We start from the raw sequence: 24,087 nt of genomic DNA on the forward strand, positions 1-24,087 counted from the left end.
ATATGAGACACATACTACAATAATTTTTATTGGGAACATGATATAATATTTCTAAGTTCGAGGTCTAGGCCTTAAATTTAGATTTGTATGAATTTAAAAATAAGACAATTATAGTTTTGTCTAAATTTGTATAAGTTCAAATCCAAGGTTTGATTTGTAAACATTTGAACAAATTTGAATACAATAGAAGGTAACTCATCTTCTATCCTATATCTCTTCCCACACCTTTCAGAATTTAAATACCTCTAACATGGAAGTCCTAAGTTTTAATCACCGAATGAATTTATACAAGACCAAGTTTAAAGTTTAATTTTCAAATTCTCCAACACGATCTCAATTACAATGGATTTATTTATTTTTATTTATTAAAGGTATTTATGGCTAAGCTACAAAATGGGAAGTAACTCATCTCTTTTCGCGCACCTTTTTCTATCCCGCACACCTTTCCACCCCTTGCAAAATTTAAATCAAGGACCTCCAAAATTGAAGTCTCAAATTGTTATAAGCTCGACGACTCTTACAAGATAATGCATTATGTTTTCTCTAAGTAATTTGTCATGTGTAAATTTTATATTTTATTTATTTATTTATTTTGAAATGCCAAGGATAAGACTCATAATTCAAAGCCCTGCACATCAACCTATTCATAAAAGATTTGATTTCTTTCTAAAAACCTATTCTACGTTAGTTTCAATTAACAAATTTGTTTGAGGAAAATATATATAAAGATTCATTTTCTACTCTACTTTCTTTCTATATATTATAAATAAAAATTTATTATACAAAATATCCATTAACTGCTGTAGCAAAACATCTAATTATGACATTAATAACCATTTTTAGTTTTTTTTTTTAAAAAAATTTTTCAAGATTCATATGAAAAAAAAGAGTAAAAAAGACAATTTGTTTTTCAATTTTTAAAAATTTATATAAAGTAATATTCAAAATGATGGATTTTGATGCTTGAACTTAAATTTTTTTTTTTTTTTTGTCGATTTAGAAGGAACTTTATACATAATCCACAAAAATTAAAGTCCAAGATCCAAATTTCATGCCCTCATATAAAAAGTAAGAGTTAAAAATATAGAAAAATAGTGAAGAAATGGTTTTCACTTTTATATATAAATTTGAAAAAATTGAAAACGAAATGATATTTTTGTAACTATTAAAAAATTTAAAAATGAAAAATAAAACTACTTCCAATTTATTTCACATAAATACTATTAAAATAAAAATAAATTTTTATATTTTTTTGAAAATTTAAAAATAATAAAAACCATTTTTTCACGCTTAAACAAGCTATAAACATTTATTCAATTTGCAAAAACGATGTCATTCCATTAAACATATACACGTGCGCGCGTGTAAAATATATTTTGATTAAATATATATTTAAAATCAAAATATTATAATACGTATTATTATTTTTTATTTTGTTTTGTATACTTATATATAAAAATTAATTTATTAAATTAAATTTGAAAAATATAGGGTTTCACAAAAATAGCCAAAATTTTTTTGAAGTATCCAAATATGACAAAAATTTATTGAGAAGTCATAATTTCAACTTGATTTTTCTAATTTACTATATCACAATTGAAACCTTCAATATCCTTTACAAACCATACAATTCTAATATGAGGGGTTGGAAATAGTAGAGTAATTTTTTTAATTGAATTTGCAACATAAGGTGATAAATAGTTTTATTGCTTTTTTATATATAGATGAATAATTTTATACCCCTTAAAAAAAGAGCAAAAATTCGTTAAGTAGAAAACAAGCCACAAATAAATTTCTAATCATAATCTTCCTTAATTATAAGGACAATTTTGTAAAAAACATATTAACTATTCACAAATCACATTATTAGACTTAATACAACTTTCATTAATAGGAGATTTTGTAACTACATAGTTGACAAGATTTTAGTGTCAATTTTAAAAGTTTCGACAAAACATTTGTGGTGTGCTAAATAGTTCAAGTATAAGAATTTAGGGGTAACAAAACGGGTTAATGGGTCGAATTAAAATGGATCATAAACAAATAGAAATTAAACGAATTCAAGTTGACCTGTTTAATAATGGGTGACTAACATATAAACCAAAATACGACCGTTTAATAAACGGATGACCCATTTTAAAAAATTAATTTATGATGCGCCCAAAATATATCAGCTAATAAGAGGAAGTCAATACCTAATCATCACCCCTCAAGTCAAATCTTCTAATATGAGCAATCAACTCCAACCCAATAAAGAGGAGAAATCCATGCCGGCACCTTAAATGGACGAAGTGATACATGCGGGCACTTATGACTCGAGAACGATTTACGCCCCTGCACTATAAAGACAAATCCACTCAAGGATCAACCTTAACCACTATAAAAAGGGACGCGGGGAAGAGACCAAAGTAAGTCATTCGACACCCATTTTACTATTGCATTTGGCCTCTCTAAAACATTTTCCTTACTTAGGCATCGAAGCGATCCCCTGGACTACACTCGGGTCCTCAGTCCTCCAAGCCTTTTTTTCCTTTCCTTTTTTTAGGTTAACGGAAGTCGAAAAAACAGTCCGATTTTATCCTGCAGCAATTTATATATTTTAATCGTTGGATGATGGATAGCAAAACTGAAACCAACTTAATCACTTTGGGTAGATCCAGAATTCCCCCCAACTGTGCAAAGAACACCTAGCCACACACTCGAACATAGCCCCCCTAGTCCCTGACCCCCATGACCACATCTCTCTCTCTCTCTCTCTCTCTCTCTCTCTCTCTCTCTCACACACACACACACACACACACACACTCACTCTCGCTATCTTTCTTGAGTTTTTTCCCGTTTTATTATTAAAAAGAAATAAAATATTAAATAATACTCTTATTGGGAAAAAAATTTTCAAACTGATGCTTATGTAATCTCGTAGCTTGGTGCTGCGAGATTTAAAGGCCCAGCGAATGAGAAGCTGACATGTGGCACGGTGGCAGAACAAATCTCGCAGCACCAAGCTGCGAGATTTAAAGGCCCAGCGAGTAAGAAGCTTACGCATGGCACAGTGGCGGAGCAAATCATGCTGCGAGATTTAAGGGTACTTATTTTCCTTCCTTTTTTTTTTCTCAAATAAAATCCTTCCAAAAAGGTAACATTAACATATTATATAGAAAGAAGAAAAAAAATGTCCAAAAATTATGAAATACTAAAACTAGATTCAAAAATAAAAATAAAAAAATAAAAATCATTATTTTAAATAATATTTATAAAATTAATACAAGTTAAAATTTTAATCGAATAAATGCTCATTTTTATCCTTGAATAAAAAAATAATCCTTAATATAACCCAAAAGATAAAAAATAAAATTTTTAATAGAATATAAATTATTTAATTTCAAAACTTGCTTTTTAATTAGTGACATCGGAACAATCTTATTGTTCATGCACATTTACAAATAGTAAATATAATTTTTAAATGACTTTTTTTTTCAAATAGTATATATATATATATATATATATATATATATATATATATAGATAATCATTTTTAAAAATCTAAAAATATTTTTTAAATCTATAAAATGAACCTTTGATTATAGAATTAATAGTATTGTTTAGATGGTAATCTATAAGTAGGTTGTTCCATTAGAGTAAATGAAATGAATTTAATTTTTTGATCTAAAAAAAATAGTAATACAACATCTAGATTTTTTTTTTTTATTTGTATTCATCATTGGTGGGTTATATATATATATATATGTTTGTGTGCATGTTTTCTATACATGTTAATTTGCATATATGAAAGAAAAAATAATAATAATTAGTGATAATAAAAGGGAGATTTATTTATTTATTTATTGTAAAATTGCATCATGGGGTGAGCATAATTCGGGTTTAACTGAATTAACCGATCGAGTTCGATCGGTTTGGTTCGGTTCTAGATTTAGATAATTTCAGGTATTTGATTTTCAGTTCAGGTATGGGGAGTCTTTAATTTGGTTAATTGAATTACCCGAATTACTAATTAATTAATAATTAAATATAAATTAGTAATTTTAATATATGATATATGTTAAATCTTAAATGTTTAATCTTAAAAATATCTTTTTTATCAATAAATCCTTTTATTAATTAAGTTGGAATTAAATTTAATACAATAAGATTATCTATATATATATTATTTGAAAAAAAAAGTCATTTAAAAATTATATTTACTATTTGTCAATGTACAATAAGATTGTTCCTATATCACTAATTAAAAAGCAAGTTCTGAAATTAAATAATTTATATTCTATTAAAAATTTTATTTTTTATCTTTTGAGTTATATTAAGGATTATTTTTTTATTCAAGGATAAAAATGAGCATTTATTCGATTAAAATTTTAACTTGTATTAATTTTATAAATATTATTTAAAATAATGATTTTATTTTTTTATTTTTATTTTTGAATCTAGTTATAGTGTTTCATAATTTTTTGACAGTTTTTTTTTTTCTCTCTCTCTCTCTCTCTCTCTCTCTATATATATATATATATATATAAAATATGTTAATGTTACCTTTTTGTAAGGATTTTATTTGAAAAAAAGAAAAATAAAGGAATATAAGAATCCTTAAATCTCGCAGTAAGATTTGCTCTGCCACCGTGCCACGTATCAGTTTCTCACTTGCTGGACTTTTAAATTTCACAGTTTGGCGTGCGAGATTTGCTCTGCCATCGTGCCACACATCAATTTCTCATTCGCTGGGTCTTTAAATCTCGTAACATTAAGCTGCGAGATTACATAAACTATCAATTTAGGAAATTTTTTTTCAATAAGAGTATTATTTAATATTTTATTTCTTTTTAATAATAAAACGGGAAAAAACTCATCTTCCTTCAATCGCTTTAGAAAAACGAGAAGGGTGTTCAGGCATGGCGGCGTCGATCGCCGTTCACGGTGCCACGGTGGCAGGAGCTTGAGCACCAAGCTCTGATCTTCAAGTATCTAACGGCGGGTCTCCCTGTTCCTCCTAATCTCGTCAGAAAAGCTTCGAATCCATTTCTGCTCGCTTCTTCCACCATCCCAGTGGTAAGAACATCCACTCCTCTCTCTTTCTTTCTGGAACTTTCTCTGCGCCCCCCTCCCCCCCCCCCCCCCCCCCCCCCTCCTTTTTAAAATTTACCCCTTGGATGGAGAGAGCAGTAGCGAGAAACGGAGAGGGAGAGGCTTCAGCGCGACGCATGCTGGAGTGGTGGAGGGAGAGTAGTGCGCATGCTGGAGTGGGGGCAGGTGCTGGCAGCCTGGTGCTGCACTGCTAGGTTAGGTTTGCAGGTTAGAATATATATATATATGGACCCTCCCCAAACCTGCCTAACCTAACCCAAACCTGATTCAACTCATTTTGCCACCCCAACTATAAATTATTCTGATGAATAGTGCATTTTGGAATTGGAATCTTTAGATTGAATTCAGCTGTGTGCGCATTTGGATAAAATCCAATATAAAATTACAATTTGAACAAATTTAAACAAATCCAAATTCAAGAAATGAAAGAAAAAATTAATAAAAATACAAAAAGCAATAAAATTCATCAAATCATTGTGGATACCTCCATGTACCTCCTACAACTGAATGAAAATGTGAAACAGGATCAATTGTTATCTCCCGTCTGATATCTATGTTTGTAAAATATTTGAAGTAACATTCAAGTAGCATTTGAAATATTGAAACAATGTTTAATACAAATCAGAAAACTCCTATATCTCCTCCAACCTGCGCTAAAATTCCGAAAGTCAATCATTCCAACCACTCACACATTATCAAAACATCATTAGGGTTTATTTTTATTCATTCAAAAACCAAAAGTAACTCCAATGGTCTCTCTTTCCCGCAATTACTGCATGCTTAAGCGTCCTTCCGCAAGTAGAGCTTACCCATGACATGAAGAATGGCAACAAAAGCAATGAAACCAATGCTCATGACGAGAACAACGTTGGGGGAAATCTTGAGCCCAGGGGCATCATCTGTATAGAACTGTAACATTGTCCCGCTTGCCCCTCCGGTGGCAGCACCACCACCTGTTGTCCTCCTCCTGCGCATACCAGCAGCAGCCGCTGCACTTCCTCTTGGGGGAGCTCCTCCATTCAAAACCATTTCTGTAACAAACACCATTTGGAAGTTCAGGACAATACTGAAAATCAATATTTTGATCCTAAAACTTTGCAAATAGTAAACAAATGGTCCCTATGTTTTACTTGAATGAAAAGGCTAAACGCTTCCATTTGGGCAGGACAAAAATCTCAAAAAACCTGGCAAGACCAAAACTCTACATATTCAAATGGTAGAAAATTATTTCAAAAATTTTGAATTAGTCCCTGTTGAATTTCCTTTACGAAGAAGACTACTTGCATAAAATATGAAGAAAGAAGAGAATCATGTAGTAGGATGATATAAAGCATCAAAATATCCAACTTAAATTCATGACTATTGAGAAAGCTATGCAATGACAATTGTTAGGCCTCTAAATAAAGAGGGCAAGTCTAACAGAATGTGTTGCCAAACTTTTAACTTCAAGCATGAATAATCCTATTGTTCTTGTCACTGACTGATTATTGAAATTTTTTTTTTCATTAACATAATCTTCTAGTCACAAAATCTCATCAGGACTCGGAATTCAGTTAACTTCCATGATATAAACTCACAAAAATTCCAGCCCACTAAAAACAAATAATCTTGATGAGGTAAAATAACAAATACAGATTGCTTTGTTTGTTAAATAGGGTTTTCAGTTCCAATAATAAAAAAGTTAAAATGAAACATAAATAACATCTTGCACCATGTTCCAGAAACTACTTCAAAACTCAATTTCCATGAATGCAAATTTGAATCTCATCTAAAAAGCATTGTGTTGTAGGACAAGTGACAGAATTTAGACATGGAGAGAGAAGAAGAAGAAGCAGCAGGAAGACAGAACCAGAAGACAGATGGGGATGGAAGAAGAAAGAAGGAAGAAGAAAAGAGAGAAGGACAAAGGAAGAAGAAGAAGCCTGAGAGAGAGAGAGAGAGAGAGAGAGAGAGAGAGAGAGAGAGAGTGAGACTGCTGCAATCTGATTCAAAACAATTATGGTACAATAACTTAAATGTCCAGCACTTATACCACCATTTATAACTAATATTTACATAAAAACTCCAATACAACAAGGAATTAAAAAATAACACCAAAATACTTAAATACACAAAATAAACCTTAACCAAACTTCTAAAACAGACAGAAATATACCCAACCTAATATAAAAGTCCTAGCTACCAAACAACATGTAAAGTTCCCCATAGGTGGTTATCCATCACATTGCTTTTAAAAGCAACGAGAAAAACATTGGCCTCTCAAGATTTTGCCATTTATATTCAAGCTGTAGTGTTCAAAATTTTTCCAAATATTTCTTTCTCATACCCATATTTTACTTACTGAACAGATTAATCATAAACCAAAGCAAATTTCAACAATTCCAAAGCTATGAAAAATAATTAACAATTAGAGAAAGCCAATATAAAACCCTAAGTAAAAAATTCCACACTATTTTTGCATGAACAAGGTTCTATCTTTTCAGGCGGCTGGAATTTTTTAAGTTTGTGACTGTTGACTACAATGCATTTCAATCAATAGGATTATGACACAGAAAGAGAGAGACTTCTTGAATATATATAGATTATATAAACTACCGAATTAGGGTCAAGATTATATTGACTACAACATTCAACATTTGAGAAGTGTGTAAAATGATAAATCAATTCACAAATTCTTCTTGAGAGCTACAGTAGCTGAAATTTTGGGCAGATAAGGTTTCCTCCTTCCATTAGTGACTTGAAAAGCATTTCCACTGCTTCCAAGAAATGATATCTACATTTTAACAACACTCAACAACATACAGCCAAGGTTCCCAAAAAATTAATAGGAAAAAGGCATACTGCGCATCCCGTTATAAATTCATAAATACAAATGCCTTCCTACCGCTTGGAGTAATCAATTTCATGTATAAACCAGTTATTTTCAATAGATTGACCAGCCTGAAAAAAAATTTATGTTCTTATTTATTTATTTATCCATTTATTTATTTGTATTACACAACCATCTTAGGTTTAGCACTATTGCAGAAAGAAATATAGTACCCCTGCAATCTGCAGGCGGATATATCAGTATTCAGCATTGACTATCATGAGTACACAGTCCGTTTTAAAAATTTCGAGCAATTTCAACAAATAATCCATCTCCTTAACAAACTTCCCGAAACTGCAGCAGTTACGAAACAAAAGTCAACCGGAGAAAATCTAATCGTCAAATCCAACATGGAGCAGGACTCAGTTTTACCTGATTTAAATTTCCTTCATGAATTTTAGAAATAAAATAACAGGAAAATATCAATACAACCTCTAGTCCACAGAAACAAGATCAATGTACAAACAAGATAAATTTTCGAAAGAAAAACAATTTGGTGAAACAATCAAACACGGGCCAACGCCTGCGCATAAATGAGAAGAAACAATGCAGAACGAACCAGATCTGTCCGCAACATAGGGAGAGAGAGGGGGATCGGACATACCTGAAGTGACCGAGTCGGGGGAGTTCGAGGGCTTGTAGTGCAGCGAGCTGGCTTCCCCTCGATCGCGGCGCTAGGGTTTGGAGAGAAGGAGAAGGAGAAGGGATCTGCACGCGTCTCGGTTACGTATCGGAGAGATTTAGTCCCACTATGCTTTATTCATTAAGGCTGAGTTGGGGTCCGGATGAAATTCTACTTTCAGAATTAAAAGAATAAAAATAGAAATGGATAAAACTATCTTGGATTATTTTTTGCCCTTTTTTAATATTATTTAAATAAAAAATTATTTAAAAATAGCTCAAAGTGAATTTTTTTTCTAAATTGATGCGTTTCAAATATGCTGATTCATGTAATGTTTTTTAATTAGAGCAAAACACTTAGTATTTTTTTTTTAATTTGCCACCTTTCCCTCTCTCTACACCATCGTTACTAGGGGTGACATTTGATCGATTTAGTAAATTCGGTTAAAAAATCTCATTAACCGAACCAATTTAAATTTTATATTTAACCAAACTCAAAATTGATTGAACCGAATTTCGCTTAAATCAGTTAACTGATTTTAACTAATTTCATATTTATATATATATAATATATATTTTTAATATATATAAAATATAAATAATATATAATTTTAATATACATAAAATAAAATAAAATAATATAATATATAAAATATTTTAATGTATAATATATATAATTATTTATTATTAATTTATACTATTTAGTTAATTCGGTTAACCGAACCCAAAAATCGAATAAAAAATTGAAATAGAAACTCATTGAAAATGAAAACTGAATCGAACCAAATAAATTTTTAACCTAACAAAACCGACCAAATTTACTAGATTAATTCGATTAATTCGGTTTTAATCGAATTATGCTCACTCCTAACCGTTGCCCCCACTTCTTTTTTTCTCTTGTTTACCTTTTACCTTTTCTGCTCTTGTATATTTTTCCTTTCCAATTGCTATCCGTCCACAAACTTCAGACACCACTCTTTTGCAACTTCGTCGTTGCCATCTATGGTGCTCGCCTCGACCTCAAATGTAAACAATAATTGTGTTATCTCCAAAGATAACAAAGTTAATATTATTTTAATAAAAACTAATTTAAAAATTGAGTGTAATTTTTTAGAAGAGAAATGAATTTTGAAAATGATTGAAAACATTCTATCTTTCTTAATTAATAATAAAGATATTTAAAATTGATTTTAATAATTTTAATAATTTATTTTATATAAAAATTTTAGTAAATTTTTTTAAAAAATATTATGTGATTTTAAATTTATATTTAAAGCAAAATATCAACAAAATTCATAAAATTTTAAGAAAAAAATAAAATATATTTGCAAAGAAGTTAAAAGTACACAAAAATAAGCTTAAAGAAATATTGCTCAAGAGCAATCCAATTTTTATGATATTTAATTTTTTAACATTTTCTTGAATTCTCATTATCTTTTAAAGGAAGTGAGAGAAACATGTAAAATAATTTAAATACAGCTAATAATAAAATTAAGTTTATATCACCATAATTGAATTGTTGCTCATTTATACATGTTTTTTAGAATTTTTTATTACATGAATATTTTGGTAATTTTTTGAGATTCTTAATTTTTTTTTTTAAAAAATATTATTTTCTATTTTTTCGTTTTTTTTTAGAAAAAAAAAATTATTTCATTTCCTCAAGGAAAAATTAAAAATACAAGCCAGGTCAGCCACCCGACAAAATCGGATAAACCCGAAAACCCGATCTGCTCCACCAGCGCCACCCCCTCCCGCCCGGGCTCGTCTCCGGCTCTCCTTCACCACGGCAGGCGCCACCACACCCAGATTCAATTTCTCCTTTTTTAGAAATTCCCTCGCAAATTTGAACAAAATCTCATCTGTTAGCACATGACGCAGGTAGAGAGAGAGAAAGAGAGAGAGAAGATTCATCGATGGGCTGCGAATGGATTCACAGAGACGTCCTTATGCATTTGTAGGTTAGGATAGTGGTGACCCTATGCATTTTCTGCGGATTTTTGGCGCACCTTTTCAGATGAACTGCTCGTTGTTTCCGGCGATTTTGCGAATTTTGCGGCGAGCCAGTACTCAGCAAAGTGAGTGTATTATCTCTCCGTTATTTCCCCCTATTTTTTAATCTTTCTCTGTTGAAATTTCTTCTTCTTCATTATTTTATAGTATCTTTTTAAAGAGAGATCCAACGGCTGTGTCATTTCTGGATCTGATCTAACGGTTGTCCTGTCACCTTGGTGAGCGCAGAGACTTTCTTCCTTCCTGTGCAGAGGGAGACCAACCATGGTTGGCTGCAAGTCTTGGGGAAAATGGAGGGTGTTCGAGAAGAGCTGCAACTACAAACTAGAGGTTATCCTGTGAACTTTCATTCTGTTCAAAATTTCAGCCACTTTGTGTTTGTTTTTGTTTTTGTTTTTTATTTATTTATTTATTTATTTTGGAGTACTCATCGTCATTATTGTTTATTTATTTATTTTTCTTCTTCTACTTCTTCTTCTTTTATACTTTGCTCTAGAAATCTTACAGTGGGATTCATGGCAATAATGAACGCCCGAAACTTTGTCACCGTAGCAAATGGGTAATTAAATACAAACCCATGTACTGTACCATGTTTTCATCAATTTAATGGAAGAATTGCATGCATTTTCTTCTAATTTTACAATCCCACAGCATCTCACCTTTGGGGTGCCTTCTAGTTTTATTATAATTTTTTTTTCCTTCTTGACAATATTTGATATTGTATTGAATCCATTAACAATTGTAATAAATCCAACAATAATGGAAATAAACCCAATAGGAATGCGAGGTACTTAGATGAGTTACACGGATGAATAGAGCTCAATAGTTGCAATGCATACAAAGAAAATGAACGAGAAATTCAGGTTGGCTGGTTCGAGAGAGCCACTCTCCAAAGCAACAAACAGATTCCCCCCCCCCCCCCCCAACACCCCCAATTCCCGTTGGTCCTATTCTTATACAAACAACTTGTAACTACCCACATGGGCTCTCCTTCACTTGAGCCTCCCATTGGCTTGACTACACAAATCAACAGTAAAGAATTAAATGACTAGGAAGGAATTCAAGTGGGCTTCGGCCACCGCACCCTGCCCAACTCTCACCTGCTAAAGAGTTCGGGCCCACAGTGATTCGGCCCAGCTACTTGCGATAGCGAGCCATAACCCATGGAACACCAACCCACTTGATCAGCTGCGAAGGGCTGTTCTTCTGTGTCAGAGCTCCTCGGATGCGACGAGCTATTCGTCAAAGCTCCTCTATGAAGCCCCCAACCGTCCGAGCCCCTCAAGCTGCTTGGCATCTTCTTTCCAAGTCCCCTTGCGAGTAGCCATCCTGTCTGAGGCCTTCAAACTACTCAGCGTCTTTTGTCCGACAATCAGCTTAGGACATCCTGTTCAAGCTCCCTTGCGACCAGCCGTCCTACCAAGCCCCAGTCTTCTCCACCGTATTCAGTTTCGTCCGAGCCCCTCAGTCTGCTCGAGCTCCCCTCTGGTCGTCGTCTCCAACCTTATTCATGGCAATACCCTCCCCTTCAGAGCACCTTGCTCACAAGGTGAGGGAATTTCTCCTTCATCGTGTGGTACCACTCCCATGTTGCCTCCTCCTTCTCCTGTCCCTCCCACCGAACCAATATCTCAGTTTCCAAAAGGTTCCCCCTTTTTTTCATACGCCACTCTAAAATATTTTCCGACTCTGGGTCGAGGATTCCATGGTAATCCGTGGGGGGCAGTTGTGGGATTGCTTGAGCGGAAGCCCCAAGATGTGGCTTGAGCTGAGATACATGAAAAATCAGATGGATCTGGGTTCCTTCTGGGAGTTCAAGCCGGTAGGCTACTTCTCTGATTTTTTGTACCATGCGAAAGGGTCCGTAAAACCTCGATGACAATTTATGGCTCCGCCGAGCTGCCAGGGTTGTTTGTCGATAAGGTTGGAGCCAAAGGTAAACCCAGTCGCCCATAGAAAACTTTCGTTCCTTTCTCTTTAGGTCAACATACTTTTTCATTTGCTCTTGTGCTTGTCACAGGTTATGTTTAAGGAGATCCAGGGTTACCTCCCTGTCCCTGAGGCACTCGTCTACCATCGCCACCCTAGTGGTCTTCGGAATATAGCTCAGGAGGTGCAATGGTGGTACACCATACACAATCTGAAAGGGGGTAGTTTTTGCCAAGGTGTGGTAAGATGTATTGTACCAATATTCAGCTAATTGTAAGTGCTTCACCCAAATTTTTGGTGTGTCCCCCACAAAACACCTAAGGTATCCTTCCAAGCACTTGTTCACCACCTCTGTTTGACCGTCGGTTTGTGGATGGTAAGTCGTACTGAATTTCAGTTGGACTCCTTGTAGATTAAAGAGTTCTTGCCAGAATTTACTTAAAAACGTGGTTCCCCTATTTGAGACAATTGATCTTGGCATGCCGTGTAACTTGAAAATGTTCTACATGAAACTTTGTGCTACTTGACTTGCCGTGAATGGATGACTTAGGGGTGGGAAATGAGCATATTTAGAGAGATGGTCCACTACCACTAAAATGACGTCCTTCCCATGTGAATGGGTAAATCTTCTATGAAATCCATGCTAAGATTTGTCCACACCTTTCTTGGGATGGGAAGTGGCTGTAGTAAACCAGCCCCTTTCATCTGCTGACAAATGGGACATTCCTTAATGAACTGTTTAATTTTTTTCTTCATGTCACGCCAATAGAAATCTCTTCTGGTTCTCTGTATTGTTTTTTCATATCCCTCATGCCCTATTATTGCATTGCCATGAACTATTTGTAATACTTGTTGCTTGATCTGTTCGTTCCTGCCTATAAATAGCTTGCCCTTGTAAAATAATAACCCATCCATTAGAGTGAACCCTTCTGCTGGTGTGCCCGATTGAATTTGCTGCCTAATATTTTGCATGTCACTATCATCTGCATACGCGGCTTTTAAATCTTCGATCCACCCAACAGTGGGGAAGGAAATAACCATTATACTTGCCTCAATGTTTGCTGCATGATCTTCTGTTGGGGTGAGAATGTCACTTTCCGAATCCTTTTTGGATAGAGCATTTGCTACTCAATTCTCGTCCCCTTTTGTATTGTACTATAAAATCATATCCTAGTAGTTTGGTGATCCACTTCTGTTGTACTGGAGTGCCCATTCTTTGTTCTAACATGAGCTTTAAACTTTGTTGATCTATTTTAATAATGAATGGTTGCCCTAAGATATAGGATCTCTACCTCTTAACTGCTGTCACTAAAGCTACCAATTCTTTCTCATAGGTTGACATGAGAAGGGTTCTGCTCTTCAATGCTTTACTGAAGTATGCTATTGGTTGCCCTTGTTGCATGAGTACTACCCCAATTCCCTTACTTGATTCATCACATTGAATTGTGAATTTCTTCGTGAAGTTTGGTAGGGCTAGAATGGGGGGAGTAGACACTACCTCCTTTAGTTCCCTAAAAACCTTCTCAGTCTCCTCATTCTAGTGGAACCCGTTCTTCTTAAGGAAACTGGTCAAGGGTGCGGCTATGACTCCATACCCCTTAATAAATCTTCTATAATACTCTGTGAGACCTAGGAACCCTCTTAGAGCTTTGAGAGTTATAGGTTAAGGCCAATCAATCATAGCTTGTAACTTGGTGGGGTCCGCCCTCACCCCCTCACTCGATACCAAATGCCCGAGGTACTCCACCTCTCGATAGCCAAATTTGCATTTATTTCTTTTGGTAAACCAAATTGTTGATTAAGTATAATTTGTAAGGCCATTCTTAGGTGTTTGAGGTGTTCTTCCATAGATTTGTTGTACACCAGAATGTAGTCAAAGAAAACCAGAATGATTTTTCTAAGATGGGGTCGGAATACCTCATTCATCAAGCCTTGGAAGGTCGATGGTGCATTTGTTAGCCCAAAGAGCATCACAAGGAACTCATAGTGTCTTTCGTGTGTTCGGAACACTGTCTTAGGGATGTCCTCTGCCTTTACACTTATTTGATGGTACCCGGATCTCAGGTCCAGTTTTGAGAAGAACTCAGCCCCATGTAGCTCATCCAACAACTCCTCAATCACAGGCATAAGGAATTTATTTTTAATGGTAACTTGGTTCAGGGCACGATAGTCCACACACATTCTCCATGTGCCATCAGCCTTTCTTACCAACAAAACGGGAGAGGAGTAAGGACTATGACTCGGTCTTATGGTTCCTAACTCCAATAGCTCCCGTACAATTCTTTCTATCTCCTCCTTTTGAAAATAAGAGTATCTGTAGGGTCTTACACAGGTAGGAGAATTTCCCTCCTTAAGAATTATCCCATGGTCACATGACCTAGTGGGCATTAATCCCCTCGAATCTGCAAATACTTGTTGAAATTCATCCAATAGGGATGTTAGAGCCGGGCAAGTGTTGTCCGTTGCGTCTTATTCTATCCCTTCCAGTGGTTGTAGCAGGATTCCTTTCCTTTCCAAGTGGGAGAGTTTTCCCTCCACTCCTTCTTCCACTAACCCTTGGGAGCTGAGTCCGTTCAGACAAACAGTTTTGCCATTGTGATGGAATTTCATAGTAAGTTCTATAAAATTCCACATGATTTCGCCCAACGTACCGAGCCACTGAATTCCTAATACAATATCACAGCCCCCCAAAATCAGAGAGTACATATAAGCTTCAAATCTAGTCCCTTGCACCTCAAAGCTCATTGCTGGATATCTTCCCTCACACTATATCTCTTCCCCATTAGCTACCTTCTCCTTCACCTTCTCACCTCTATCCAGGGTCAGCTTAAGTCTCCTAACTAGAGTTGGGTCAATGAAGTTGTGTGTGCTGCCTGTGTTTACCAGAATCGCAAAGGACTATCCCCTAAAACAGCTAACCACTCTCATTGTTTTAGAGTGAGGGGAACCAATTAGGGCGTGTAGGGTAATTTCCATTTTGTCCTCTCTTGGTTGCTGCTCCACCCCTCCTTCTCCCGGACAATCATGCCATATGACCTCAGGGGGTTCCTCCTTCTCGGTTGAGTTCATTTTCTTCTAGTAAGAAAAGCTTAGTAGCCCCACATTTATGCCCCAAATGCCATTTGGCATCACAATTAAAACATAACCCCTTGCTTTTCTTTTCTCTTATCTGTTCGGGTGAGTATTTGTGGACCTAGGTGTTGGTTTTAGCTGCTGGTTTGGTCACAACAAGGTGATGAGATGGGGTAGAGTGCTTGGGCAGGATATACCTCTTAGTTTCTAGGAGGTTTTTCTCTTGTATATGGGCCTTGCTGTAGGCCATATGCACATTGATTGGGTTCAAGAGTTTCACTGCCCACCTGATTTCTTCCTTCAATCCCCCTATGAACAAACTGAGCCGATGATCCTCATCAAGGTTTCTGACTCTATTGGACAATTCCTTAAACTGTTCCTTGAACAAGGTTACAATAGAAGTTTGTTTAAGATTTGATAATTGCTCCAATGGGTCATCATAAGGATTGACCCCAAATCGGGCATGCAGGGCTCTTTCAAATGCCTCCCAGCTTGTTAATAAACTAGACCTCTCCAACTCTTGAAACTAGATTAAGGCCTTGTCCTCCATGTGGAAGGATGCCAACAAAACCCTTTAATGGGGCAAGGTTCCATGAAATAGGAAGAAATGATTGACCCTATAGAGCCAACCTGCTGGATCCGAACCATTGAATTTAGGAAAATCAACTCTCACCGTTTTAGTTTGAATACCTGCTCTATTTATAATGTGTTGCTCCCCATTAACGCTTTCACAGTATTAGTATCCAAACTTGTGGCTAGATGTCTCTCCTGACCCTTCCTGGTCAAGTTTCTGCTTGCCGAGAAGCTTCACAGCATCGAAGAGAGCTCCCAACTGTCGAGTCACGCTGATAAGTAGCTTTTGCTGTTCTGCTTGAGTGATTTGCTTCTCCTACTGAGTTTTCTGATGCTCTTCTTATGATTTCTTCAGGGCATCAATGGAGTCTAACATCTTGTTCATGCGAGTTCCCTCTCCCATAGTGGTAGGAGCTTGGTTGTGATACCAATTATAATGAATCCACTACAATTGTCATAAATCCAACAAGAATGGAAATAAACCCAATAAGAATGCGATGGGTACTTAGATGATTACTTACAGAAGAACTAAGGGATGAATAGAGTGCAGTGGTTGCAATGCATACAAAGAAAAAAAAAAAGAGAAATTCAGATTGACTGGTTTGAAAGAGTCACTCTACAAAGCAACGAATAGATTCCCAATTGTCTAACTGACAACCACCCCCCTTCCCCCCCTCCCAAAATTCCCGCTGGTCCTACTCTTTTTAAAACAACTTGTAACTACCCACATGGACTCTCCTTCACTTGGGCTCCCGTTGGCCGACTAACCAAAACAACAGTAAAGAATTAAATGACTAGTAAGGAATTCAAGTGGGCTTCGGCCGCAGCGCCCTGCCCAACTCCCACCTGGTAAAGAGCTCGGCCCACAGTGATTCGGCCCAGCTGCTTGCGATAGCGAAGCCACAGCCCATGGAACACCAGCCCACCCAGTCAGCTGCGAAGGGCTGTTCTTCAGAGCTCCTCTGATGAAGCCCCCAACCGTCCGGGCCCTTCCGTCTGAGCCCCTCAAGTTGCTCAGCATCTTCTGTCCACTTGCGAGTAGCCGTCCCGTCCGAACCCTTCAAACTGCTCGACATCTTCTGTCCGACAATCAGCTCAGGACTTCCTGTTTCGAGCTCCCCTGCGACGAGCCGTCCCGCCGAGCTCCAGTCTTCTCCACCTTATTCGGTTTCGTCCGAGCCCCTCTGTCTGCTCGGGCTCCCCTCTGGTCGTCGTCTCCAACCTTATTCATGGCACATACAGAAAAAATGTACAATGGATTCTTGTTTTCTTTTTCTTTCCTTTCTCCAAACCGAAATCTTGATCCTAACAAAGCCCAATTGCGAACATGGGCTGAGCAATCCAAGATCAAAATGAGAAGCATGCTCATACTAGGAAGTAAAATGCTAGTTTGATAAATATACATGACAGAATGCTCTAAATTCCTTTTTCTATTGTGCTTCTGGCATAAGCTTTCAAGGTATTTTTCTTGCTTTCGAAAGCAGAAATGAGTTTTGCTAGTACTATATGTTACTCAATGAGTTGGATTGTTAGTACTATATGTTACTCAATGAGTTGGATTGTTAGACATCGATGTTAGACATGAACACCAACTTGAACTAAAAGTTTGAATCTATATTTGTGTCTTGGGTACGTATATAAGCAACTAATTTTTCTAATGTGTGATTACTCAGAAGTGGAATTCTTAACACTCCAAAAGTCAAACCAACCAAACTTTAATTTTCTGCTATTTGTAGGTTGTGATAATTGAGTAAAGCTTCAAATAGTTGAAGTCTAGAAAATAATCTTCCAAATGTCTTAGTTTCCATCTTTAGAAATTTGTGTAGTCCAATCACTTTCAAGGGGTTGTGAGTTAAATAACTTAAATCCGTCCAGTAATGCAAAAAGTCTCGCATTATGCCATTAATTTTTGTCACAAAACAATAATTCTTAAATGTTCTGTTATTTCCTATTTTTTAAGTACCAATGTATGCTTGTTTTCTCCATCAAAGACAGATCAAACTTCCATGAAGATGCATCTCTGACAAGCGGAATGCGGTTTTTTCGACTCACACACTACAGATGGTGGTTTCGGGTGAGCCTTTACACACTCTTCGTTCTTGCTGGCCAATGCGCAGCCACTCTTTTGGGGAGATTATACTATGACAAAGGTGGAAACAGCAAATGGATGGCAACATTTGTTCAATCTGCAGGCTTCCCAATTCTGCTTCCCTTATTCTGTTTCTTCCCGCCCCTCGAATTGCCCACAACTTCTGCCCCCACCAATAATTACTCTGCGAAACCGCCCACCATCTCCACCCTCATTGGTCTTTACCTTGGCTTAGGCCTACTCTTGGCCGGTGACAACATGATGTACTCCTACGGGCTCTTATACCTTCCTGTCTCTACCTACTCCCTACTTTGTGCAACTCAACTGGCCTTCAATGCCCTCTTTTCATTCTTCCTCAATTCACAAAAGTTCTCCCCTTTCATCCTCAACTCTCTAGTCCTTCTCACCATGTCAGCCTTGCTTCTCGCCGTTCATGGGGATTCGGAGAACACAACCGAGGTTTCTAAAGCGAAATATTGGGTTGGATTCCTATGCACTCTTGGTGCTTCAGCGACATACTTCTTGTGCCTTTCCCTAGTGCAGCTATCCTTTCAGAAGGTTATAAAAAGAGAGACCTTCTCTGCTGTCCTGGAAATGCAAACACACCCATCATTTGTTGCGACTTGTGTATGCGTGGTGGGACTTTTCACAAGCAGAGAATGGAAAGATTTGGGTAAAGAGATGAGAGAATATAAAGAGGGCAGGGTGTCCTATGTGATGACGCTGTTTTGGACAGCAGTGACATGGCAAATTTCGTCGATCGGACTGATGGGGTTGGTTTTTGAGGTGTCTTCTCTCTTCTCCAATGTGATCAGTACCGTGTCATTGCCTCTGATCCCAATTCTTGCAGCACTATTTTTCCATGATAAAGTCGATGGAATGAAGGTGATGGCCATGGTGTTGGCAATATGGGGCTCTGTGTCCTACATCTATCAGCATTATCTAGATGACTCCATAACAACAAAAAACACTCGGAATGAGGCTTCCAGAGCTACCTCAGAGGTTTGTTAACTTGATGAGAAGTGGGTTTGTATGCAAAATTTAAGGATTTTAATTGACAATAATATCTGAAGAAAAAGATAAATTTGGGATTTCTATGCACTTTTGGTAAAAAAAATATATTAATTTTTTAAGTCATTTGTAGAATTTTAAGCTATTTTGTTTCTAGTTCCCTTTTCACCTTTGGAAGAAATACTAGCTTCAATTGTCCAGATCAATTGAATTTAAAAAAAAAAACAATATGTTTAAAAAGGGCAGTTAAATTTTCTTGCAAAAACAAGGAGCTAGGAACCACGAGGGCTGTAATATCTCACCGTTTCTCAAGCTCTTCAGTTTGCAGTGTGGTATGCAAGCACAAACCCATCTCCAGTAGCAAGTAAATGATAAAAAAATTGAGCAAGTTTTAGGTTTGCGGTTTTTGAATCCATGAGGAAACACGCATGATGCATGGAGAACACAATTTGAAATCATTTAATTAGTTTAAAATGAATTAATTTTAATTTTAATTTTAAGTTTTTGGTTTATTTTGCAATTTAATTAAAACATACGCCTGAGAAATTTGAGAAATTGCACTAATTCTAACTCAACTGAAGAAAATTATTTCTATTCTCAGTTTTTCATTTATTTTTGAAAATTTGAAAAATAAGCATTTTAGGGATTTATTATTGAAAATTAATTTTGAATTTTTGGACTAAAATAGGTCATTATTTCTAAGTTAAATGAGATGGGTCTTGATGAAGACCTCAATGCCCTCATTCCTCAACTTATGACTTGTTTGGCACGCAAAAGATAAAATAAATGGAATGGGATTGATCTTTGCACTTTTACATGTTTGTTATATTATTTGACTTTTCATTCCATCACTACATACCAAACATAGAGTTACAGTAGTTCATCAAAGAAAGCAAAATGACTCTTTCACTTGGCTAGTTTATGATGCATGTCTTATTATTATTTTTTATTTCCAATACTACAATTGATCCTAGTCAAAAGGCTGAGGAAGGTGTGCTTGTACAAGTCATTTGGTACTCTGCTTTCTGTCCATTACCCAACTGATGTGGGACTGAAGCAGCTATAAATGAAACAATCCATGTCAAGCCAAGAATTGAGAAAGATGTATCTGTTTTGGCCACCAATTTTGACCATATATATATATATATGACACCAATTGGGAATGAAATGTGTCAAAACATGGTGCAATGAAGTCAATTCTGCTGAAATTCAAGCTAGTTGGATTCTTCATCCAAGTTGTCTTCTTTCCTTCTCTCTCTCTCTCTCTCTCTATATATATATATATATATATAACACCATTACTTGGATCTGGTTATAATTCTCAGCAAGTCAGCATCTTCATGGATGCTGTTCAAGACCTGCAACTGCAAACAAGAGGTTATCCACTAAACTTGCTAATTATTTTTGTTTTTCTAATTTAGCCCCTTTTTTTGTTTTTGATTGTTCTGTTTTTATAGAGTTTTTTTTGAGTATTCATCATCATCATCGTCTTCTTCATGCATATACTCTGGTTTAGAAGTAAGATTTAATTAAACTCTATCACCTCAGCTGATGAGTAATTAATGAAAATTATACACTATACCATGTCCTATTCAATTTAATGGAAGAATTGCCTGTATTTTCTTCAAATTTCACAATCCACAGCATCCAACTTTTAATTTCGCACATGGGCAGAGCAATCCAAGAAGAAAAGTCAAAAGTACGCACATGCTTGGCAGTAAACTGCCAGTTTGATATATTGACCTGATAAATTGCTTTAAATTCTTGGCTATTATATGCTTTCTGCTTGAGCTTTCAAACTGCTTCTCTTGATTTCAAAAACAAAAATGATTTTTGCTACTGCTTTAGAAGTCAAGCCGACCTAACCTTCATTTTCTGCTACTGGTAGATTGTTATAGTTGAGTAAAGTTTCAAATAATTAAAGCCCAGAAGCTAATCTTCCAAATGTTCCAATTTCAACCTTAAGAAATTTGTGTCTTACTATCACTTTCAAGGGATCGCAAGTTAAATCCCACCAGCAATGCATAGTTTCACTCCATGCTGCCATTACATTACTATAAAAAGGTATTCTCGTGTGTTTTGTTATTTCTTTTCCTAACTATCCATATATGCTTGTTTTCTTTTCTCCATCAAATATAGAGGATCAAATTTTCATGAAGATACCTCCATGATGAACCAAACACGATTTCCTCGTCTCGTACACTACAAATGGTGGATTCGGGTGGGCCTTTACACCGTCTTCCTTCTTGCCGGCCAATGCACAGCCACTCTTTTGGGGAGATTATACTATGACAAAGGTGGAAACAGCAAATGGATGGCAACACTTGTTCAATCTGCAGGCTTCCCACTTCTGCTTCCATTTTTCTGTTTCTTCTTGCCCCGGGAATTGCCCACCCCTGCCTCCTCCACTGACACTTCATCCATGAAACCGCCCCCCATTTCCTCCCTTACTGGTCTCTACCTCGCCTTAGGCCTACTCTTGGCTGGTGACAACATGATGTACTCCTATGGACTCTTATACCTTCCGGTCTCTACCTACTCCCTCCTCTGTGCGACTCAACTAGCCTTCAATGCTCTCTTTTCATTCTTCCTCAATTCCCAAAAGTTCACGCCTTTCATCCTCAACTCTCTAGTCCTTCTCACCATATCACCCTCCCTTCTTGCCATTCATGGGGACTCAGACAACCCTACCGGAGTTTCAAAAGGGAAATATGTGATCGGATTCCTATGCACTCTTGGTGCCTCAGCAGCATACTCCTTGTACCTTTCCCTAGTGCAGCTATCCTTTCAGAAGATCATAAAAAGAGAGACCTTCTCTGCTGTCCTGGAAATGCAAACACACCCATCATTCGTTGCGACTTGCGTATGTGTGGTTGGACTTTTCGCGAGTGGAGAATGGAAGGATTTGGGGAAAGAGATGAGAGAATATAGGGAGGGCAGGGTGTCCTATGTGATGACTCTGTTTTGGACGGCGGCAACATGGCAAATTTCATCGATTGGGATGCTGGGGTTGGTTTTCGAGGTGTCTTCTCTCTTCTCTAATGTGATCAGTACCTTGGCATTGCCTTTGGTCCCAATTCTTGCAGTAGTATTTTTCCATGATAAGATGGATGGGGTGAAGGTGGTGGCCATGGTGTTGGCAATCTGGGGCTTCCTGTCCTACATCTATCAGCATTATCTAGATGACTCCAAGGCAACAAAGAACACTGGGAATGAGGCTTCTGCTGCTACCTTGGAGGTCTGTTAACTTGAATTGACATTAATATCTGAAGAAAAAGATATATTTGGGACTTAGGAGTGAACTTATATACAGTTTTGGTTGGAGAATTGCTATTTGGTTTCTAAGGCTTCTAATGCCCCTTTCACCTCTCTCTCTCTTTCTCTCTTGAAGGAAAAGAAACACAGGCACATTGCTTGTTTTTTAGTTCAATAGAACTTCTATGTTTAAGCTGAATCTAATTTGATGGAAATATAAACTTCAATTGCCCTAAGAAATATTTATATAATAATAAATAAAAAATCCAAGATGCTCAAAGAAGGGCAGTAAAATTTTATTAGAAAACAACGTGCTAGGAAACTTATGGGATATATGGATGTTGCAAATGTTTATTTATTTATTTATTTATCGTCCTTGAGGTCTGTTTGGACTACACAAAGGAAGATAGTCCATTTTCCATTATACATTTTTTTTTTTCACTCCATTTTAAGGCTCAAACCTGAAACTTCCAACATCAAAATCTAAAACTCTAACCACTATGATGTCTATGCAGACTCCAGTAACTCCAAAAGAGTGAGATAAGCAATAATATAGAACAATAGGCCCATGCCTTGAAAGGGTAGGTGTAGAGCTAATGCAAATAGTAGATTACAAATTCCTCCTTCCCCTAGGAGGATTAAAAGTTCTATACAATTTTCATGTGGTACTCCACCAAGCACATGATGAAAAATTTCAGTAATTTTTAGGTTGTGATTTTTATTTTGCATTCTAAAAACAAAGACCCCTACATACTAAAAATAGGATAAGAAAAAATGACAAGAAAAACAATTTTTGGCCAATTACATAGTACATCCTCATGTTCTAATACCTATAGTTTTCATCCCAAGCAGCCACAAAATGCATTGACTTGTGTGATGCATCCAAATATCTTAAGAAAAAATGCCCTTGACCTCTTTGAATTGGCAAAATTCTCCAAAACATTTTAGAGAATAGTATAGAAAAATTAAGAATAGAAAGAAAACATAGAGAGGATAAAGGAAAAGATGTGACAATTATGTTTCGTTACAATTAGAGATCACAACAATAATTGTGGACTTTCGGCATAAGGCAATCAAAAAAATTATTTAATTGTTGATTTTTTTTAATTTACAATTGAAAAGGGTCATTTACAAGAAGCATCCATTTTGAAAAATATGCATTTTTTAGAAAATTTTTATCAGAAAATATTTTAAAGTAATTTTGGCGAAAATAGTTAGGATTCATTATTGAGTAAACTAAGATTTCCCTAAATTAAGTAAGCCAAGTGAAATAACTTAGAATAGGCCATTGTTGAACTTAAATGATAAAAACTTAATTAACGTATAATTTGAAGGTGAAAATCAAGTAGTAAAAACTCAAATTATGGATGCTAGTTCTAACCAATACACTAAAGTGATAAAAATGTTCAGGTGACACTACTATGTAGTCATGTCATAAATAATAGTAATCTTACCTTATCATCATCTTCCCAAACTCAAATGATTTTAGGTCAAAAGACATTAAGTTGCATGACACCATATTATTTTTTTAAAAAAAAAATAGACAAAATGGTAATCGTCC

At 36.0% G+C, this 24,087-nt stretch overlaps 3 protein-coding genes across 4 annotated transcripts; 2 read left to right on the forward strand and 1 right to left on the reverse strand.

Moving 5' to 3' along the window:
• Positions 1-5,650: 5,650 nt before the first annotated feature.
• On the reverse strand, positions 5,651-8,725 carry LOC131164319 (protein transport protein Sec61 subunit beta-like). Its single transcript, XM_058121426.1, has 2 exons — positions 8,568-8,725; positions 5,651-6,125 (listed from the first exon to the last, which is right to left on the reverse strand). Exon 2 carries the CDS (start codon positions 6,121-6,123, stop codon positions 5,875-5,877), a length of 249 nt encoding a protein of 82 aa, XP_057977409.1. The 5' UTR covers positions 6,124-6,125; positions 8,568-8,725; the 3' UTR covers positions 5,651-5,874.
• An 8,455-nt stretch (positions 8,726-17,180) lies between these two features.
• Positions 17,181-22,701, forward strand: LOC131164320 (probable purine permease 11). Of its 2 annotated transcripts, none has more exons than XM_058121429.1 (2): positions 17,181-17,420; positions 18,163-22,701. In XM_058121429.1, exon 2 carries the CDS (start codon positions 18,204-18,206, stop codon positions 19,269-19,271), a length of 1,068 nt encoding a protein of 355 aa, XP_057977412.1. In that variant the 5' UTR covers positions 17,181-17,420; positions 18,163-18,203; the 3' UTR covers positions 19,272-22,701. The 2 variants fall into 2 exon arrangements, with proteins under 2 accessions (XP_057977412.1, XP_057977410.1); XM_058121427.1 differs by having other exon boundaries at positions 18,167-19,332.
• LOC131164321 (probable purine permease 11) lies at positions 21,439-22,701 on the forward strand. Its single transcript, XM_058121430.1, has one exon. The coding sequence runs from the start codon at positions 21,439-21,441 to the stop codon at positions 22,516-22,518; it is 1,080 nt and encodes a 359-aa protein (XP_057977413.1). The 3' UTR covers positions 22,519-22,701.
• Positions 22,702-24,087: the final 1,386 nt, after the last annotated feature.

The sequence above is a fragment of the Malania oleifera genome, chromosome 9, assembly GCF_029873635.1.
Source record: "Malania oleifera isolate guangnan ecotype guangnan chromosome 9, ASM2987363v1, whole genome shotgun sequence".
In the NCBI taxonomy this organism is placed as follows: domain Eukaryota; kingdom Viridiplantae; phylum Streptophyta; class Magnoliopsida; order Santalales; family Ximeniaceae; genus Malania; species Malania oleifera.

Excerpts from the sequence above, each read along its gene's own strand:
- LOC131164321 (XM_058121430.1), top strand. The coding sequence starts at position 21,439 with ATGATGAACCAAACACGATTTCCTCGTCTCGTACACTACAAATGGTGG.
- LOC131164320 (XM_058121427.1), top strand. The coding sequence starts at position 17,401 with ATGGCACATACAGAAAAAAT. Across the intron at positions 17,421-18,166 it reads ATGGCACATACAGAAAAAAT|ATCAAACTTCCATGAAGATG; the intron begins GTACAATGGATT and ends CATCAAAGACAG.
- LOC131164319 (XM_058121426.1), bottom strand. The coding sequence starts at position 6,123 with ATGGTTTTGAATGGAGGAGCTCCCCCAAGAGGAAGTGCAGCGGCTGCT.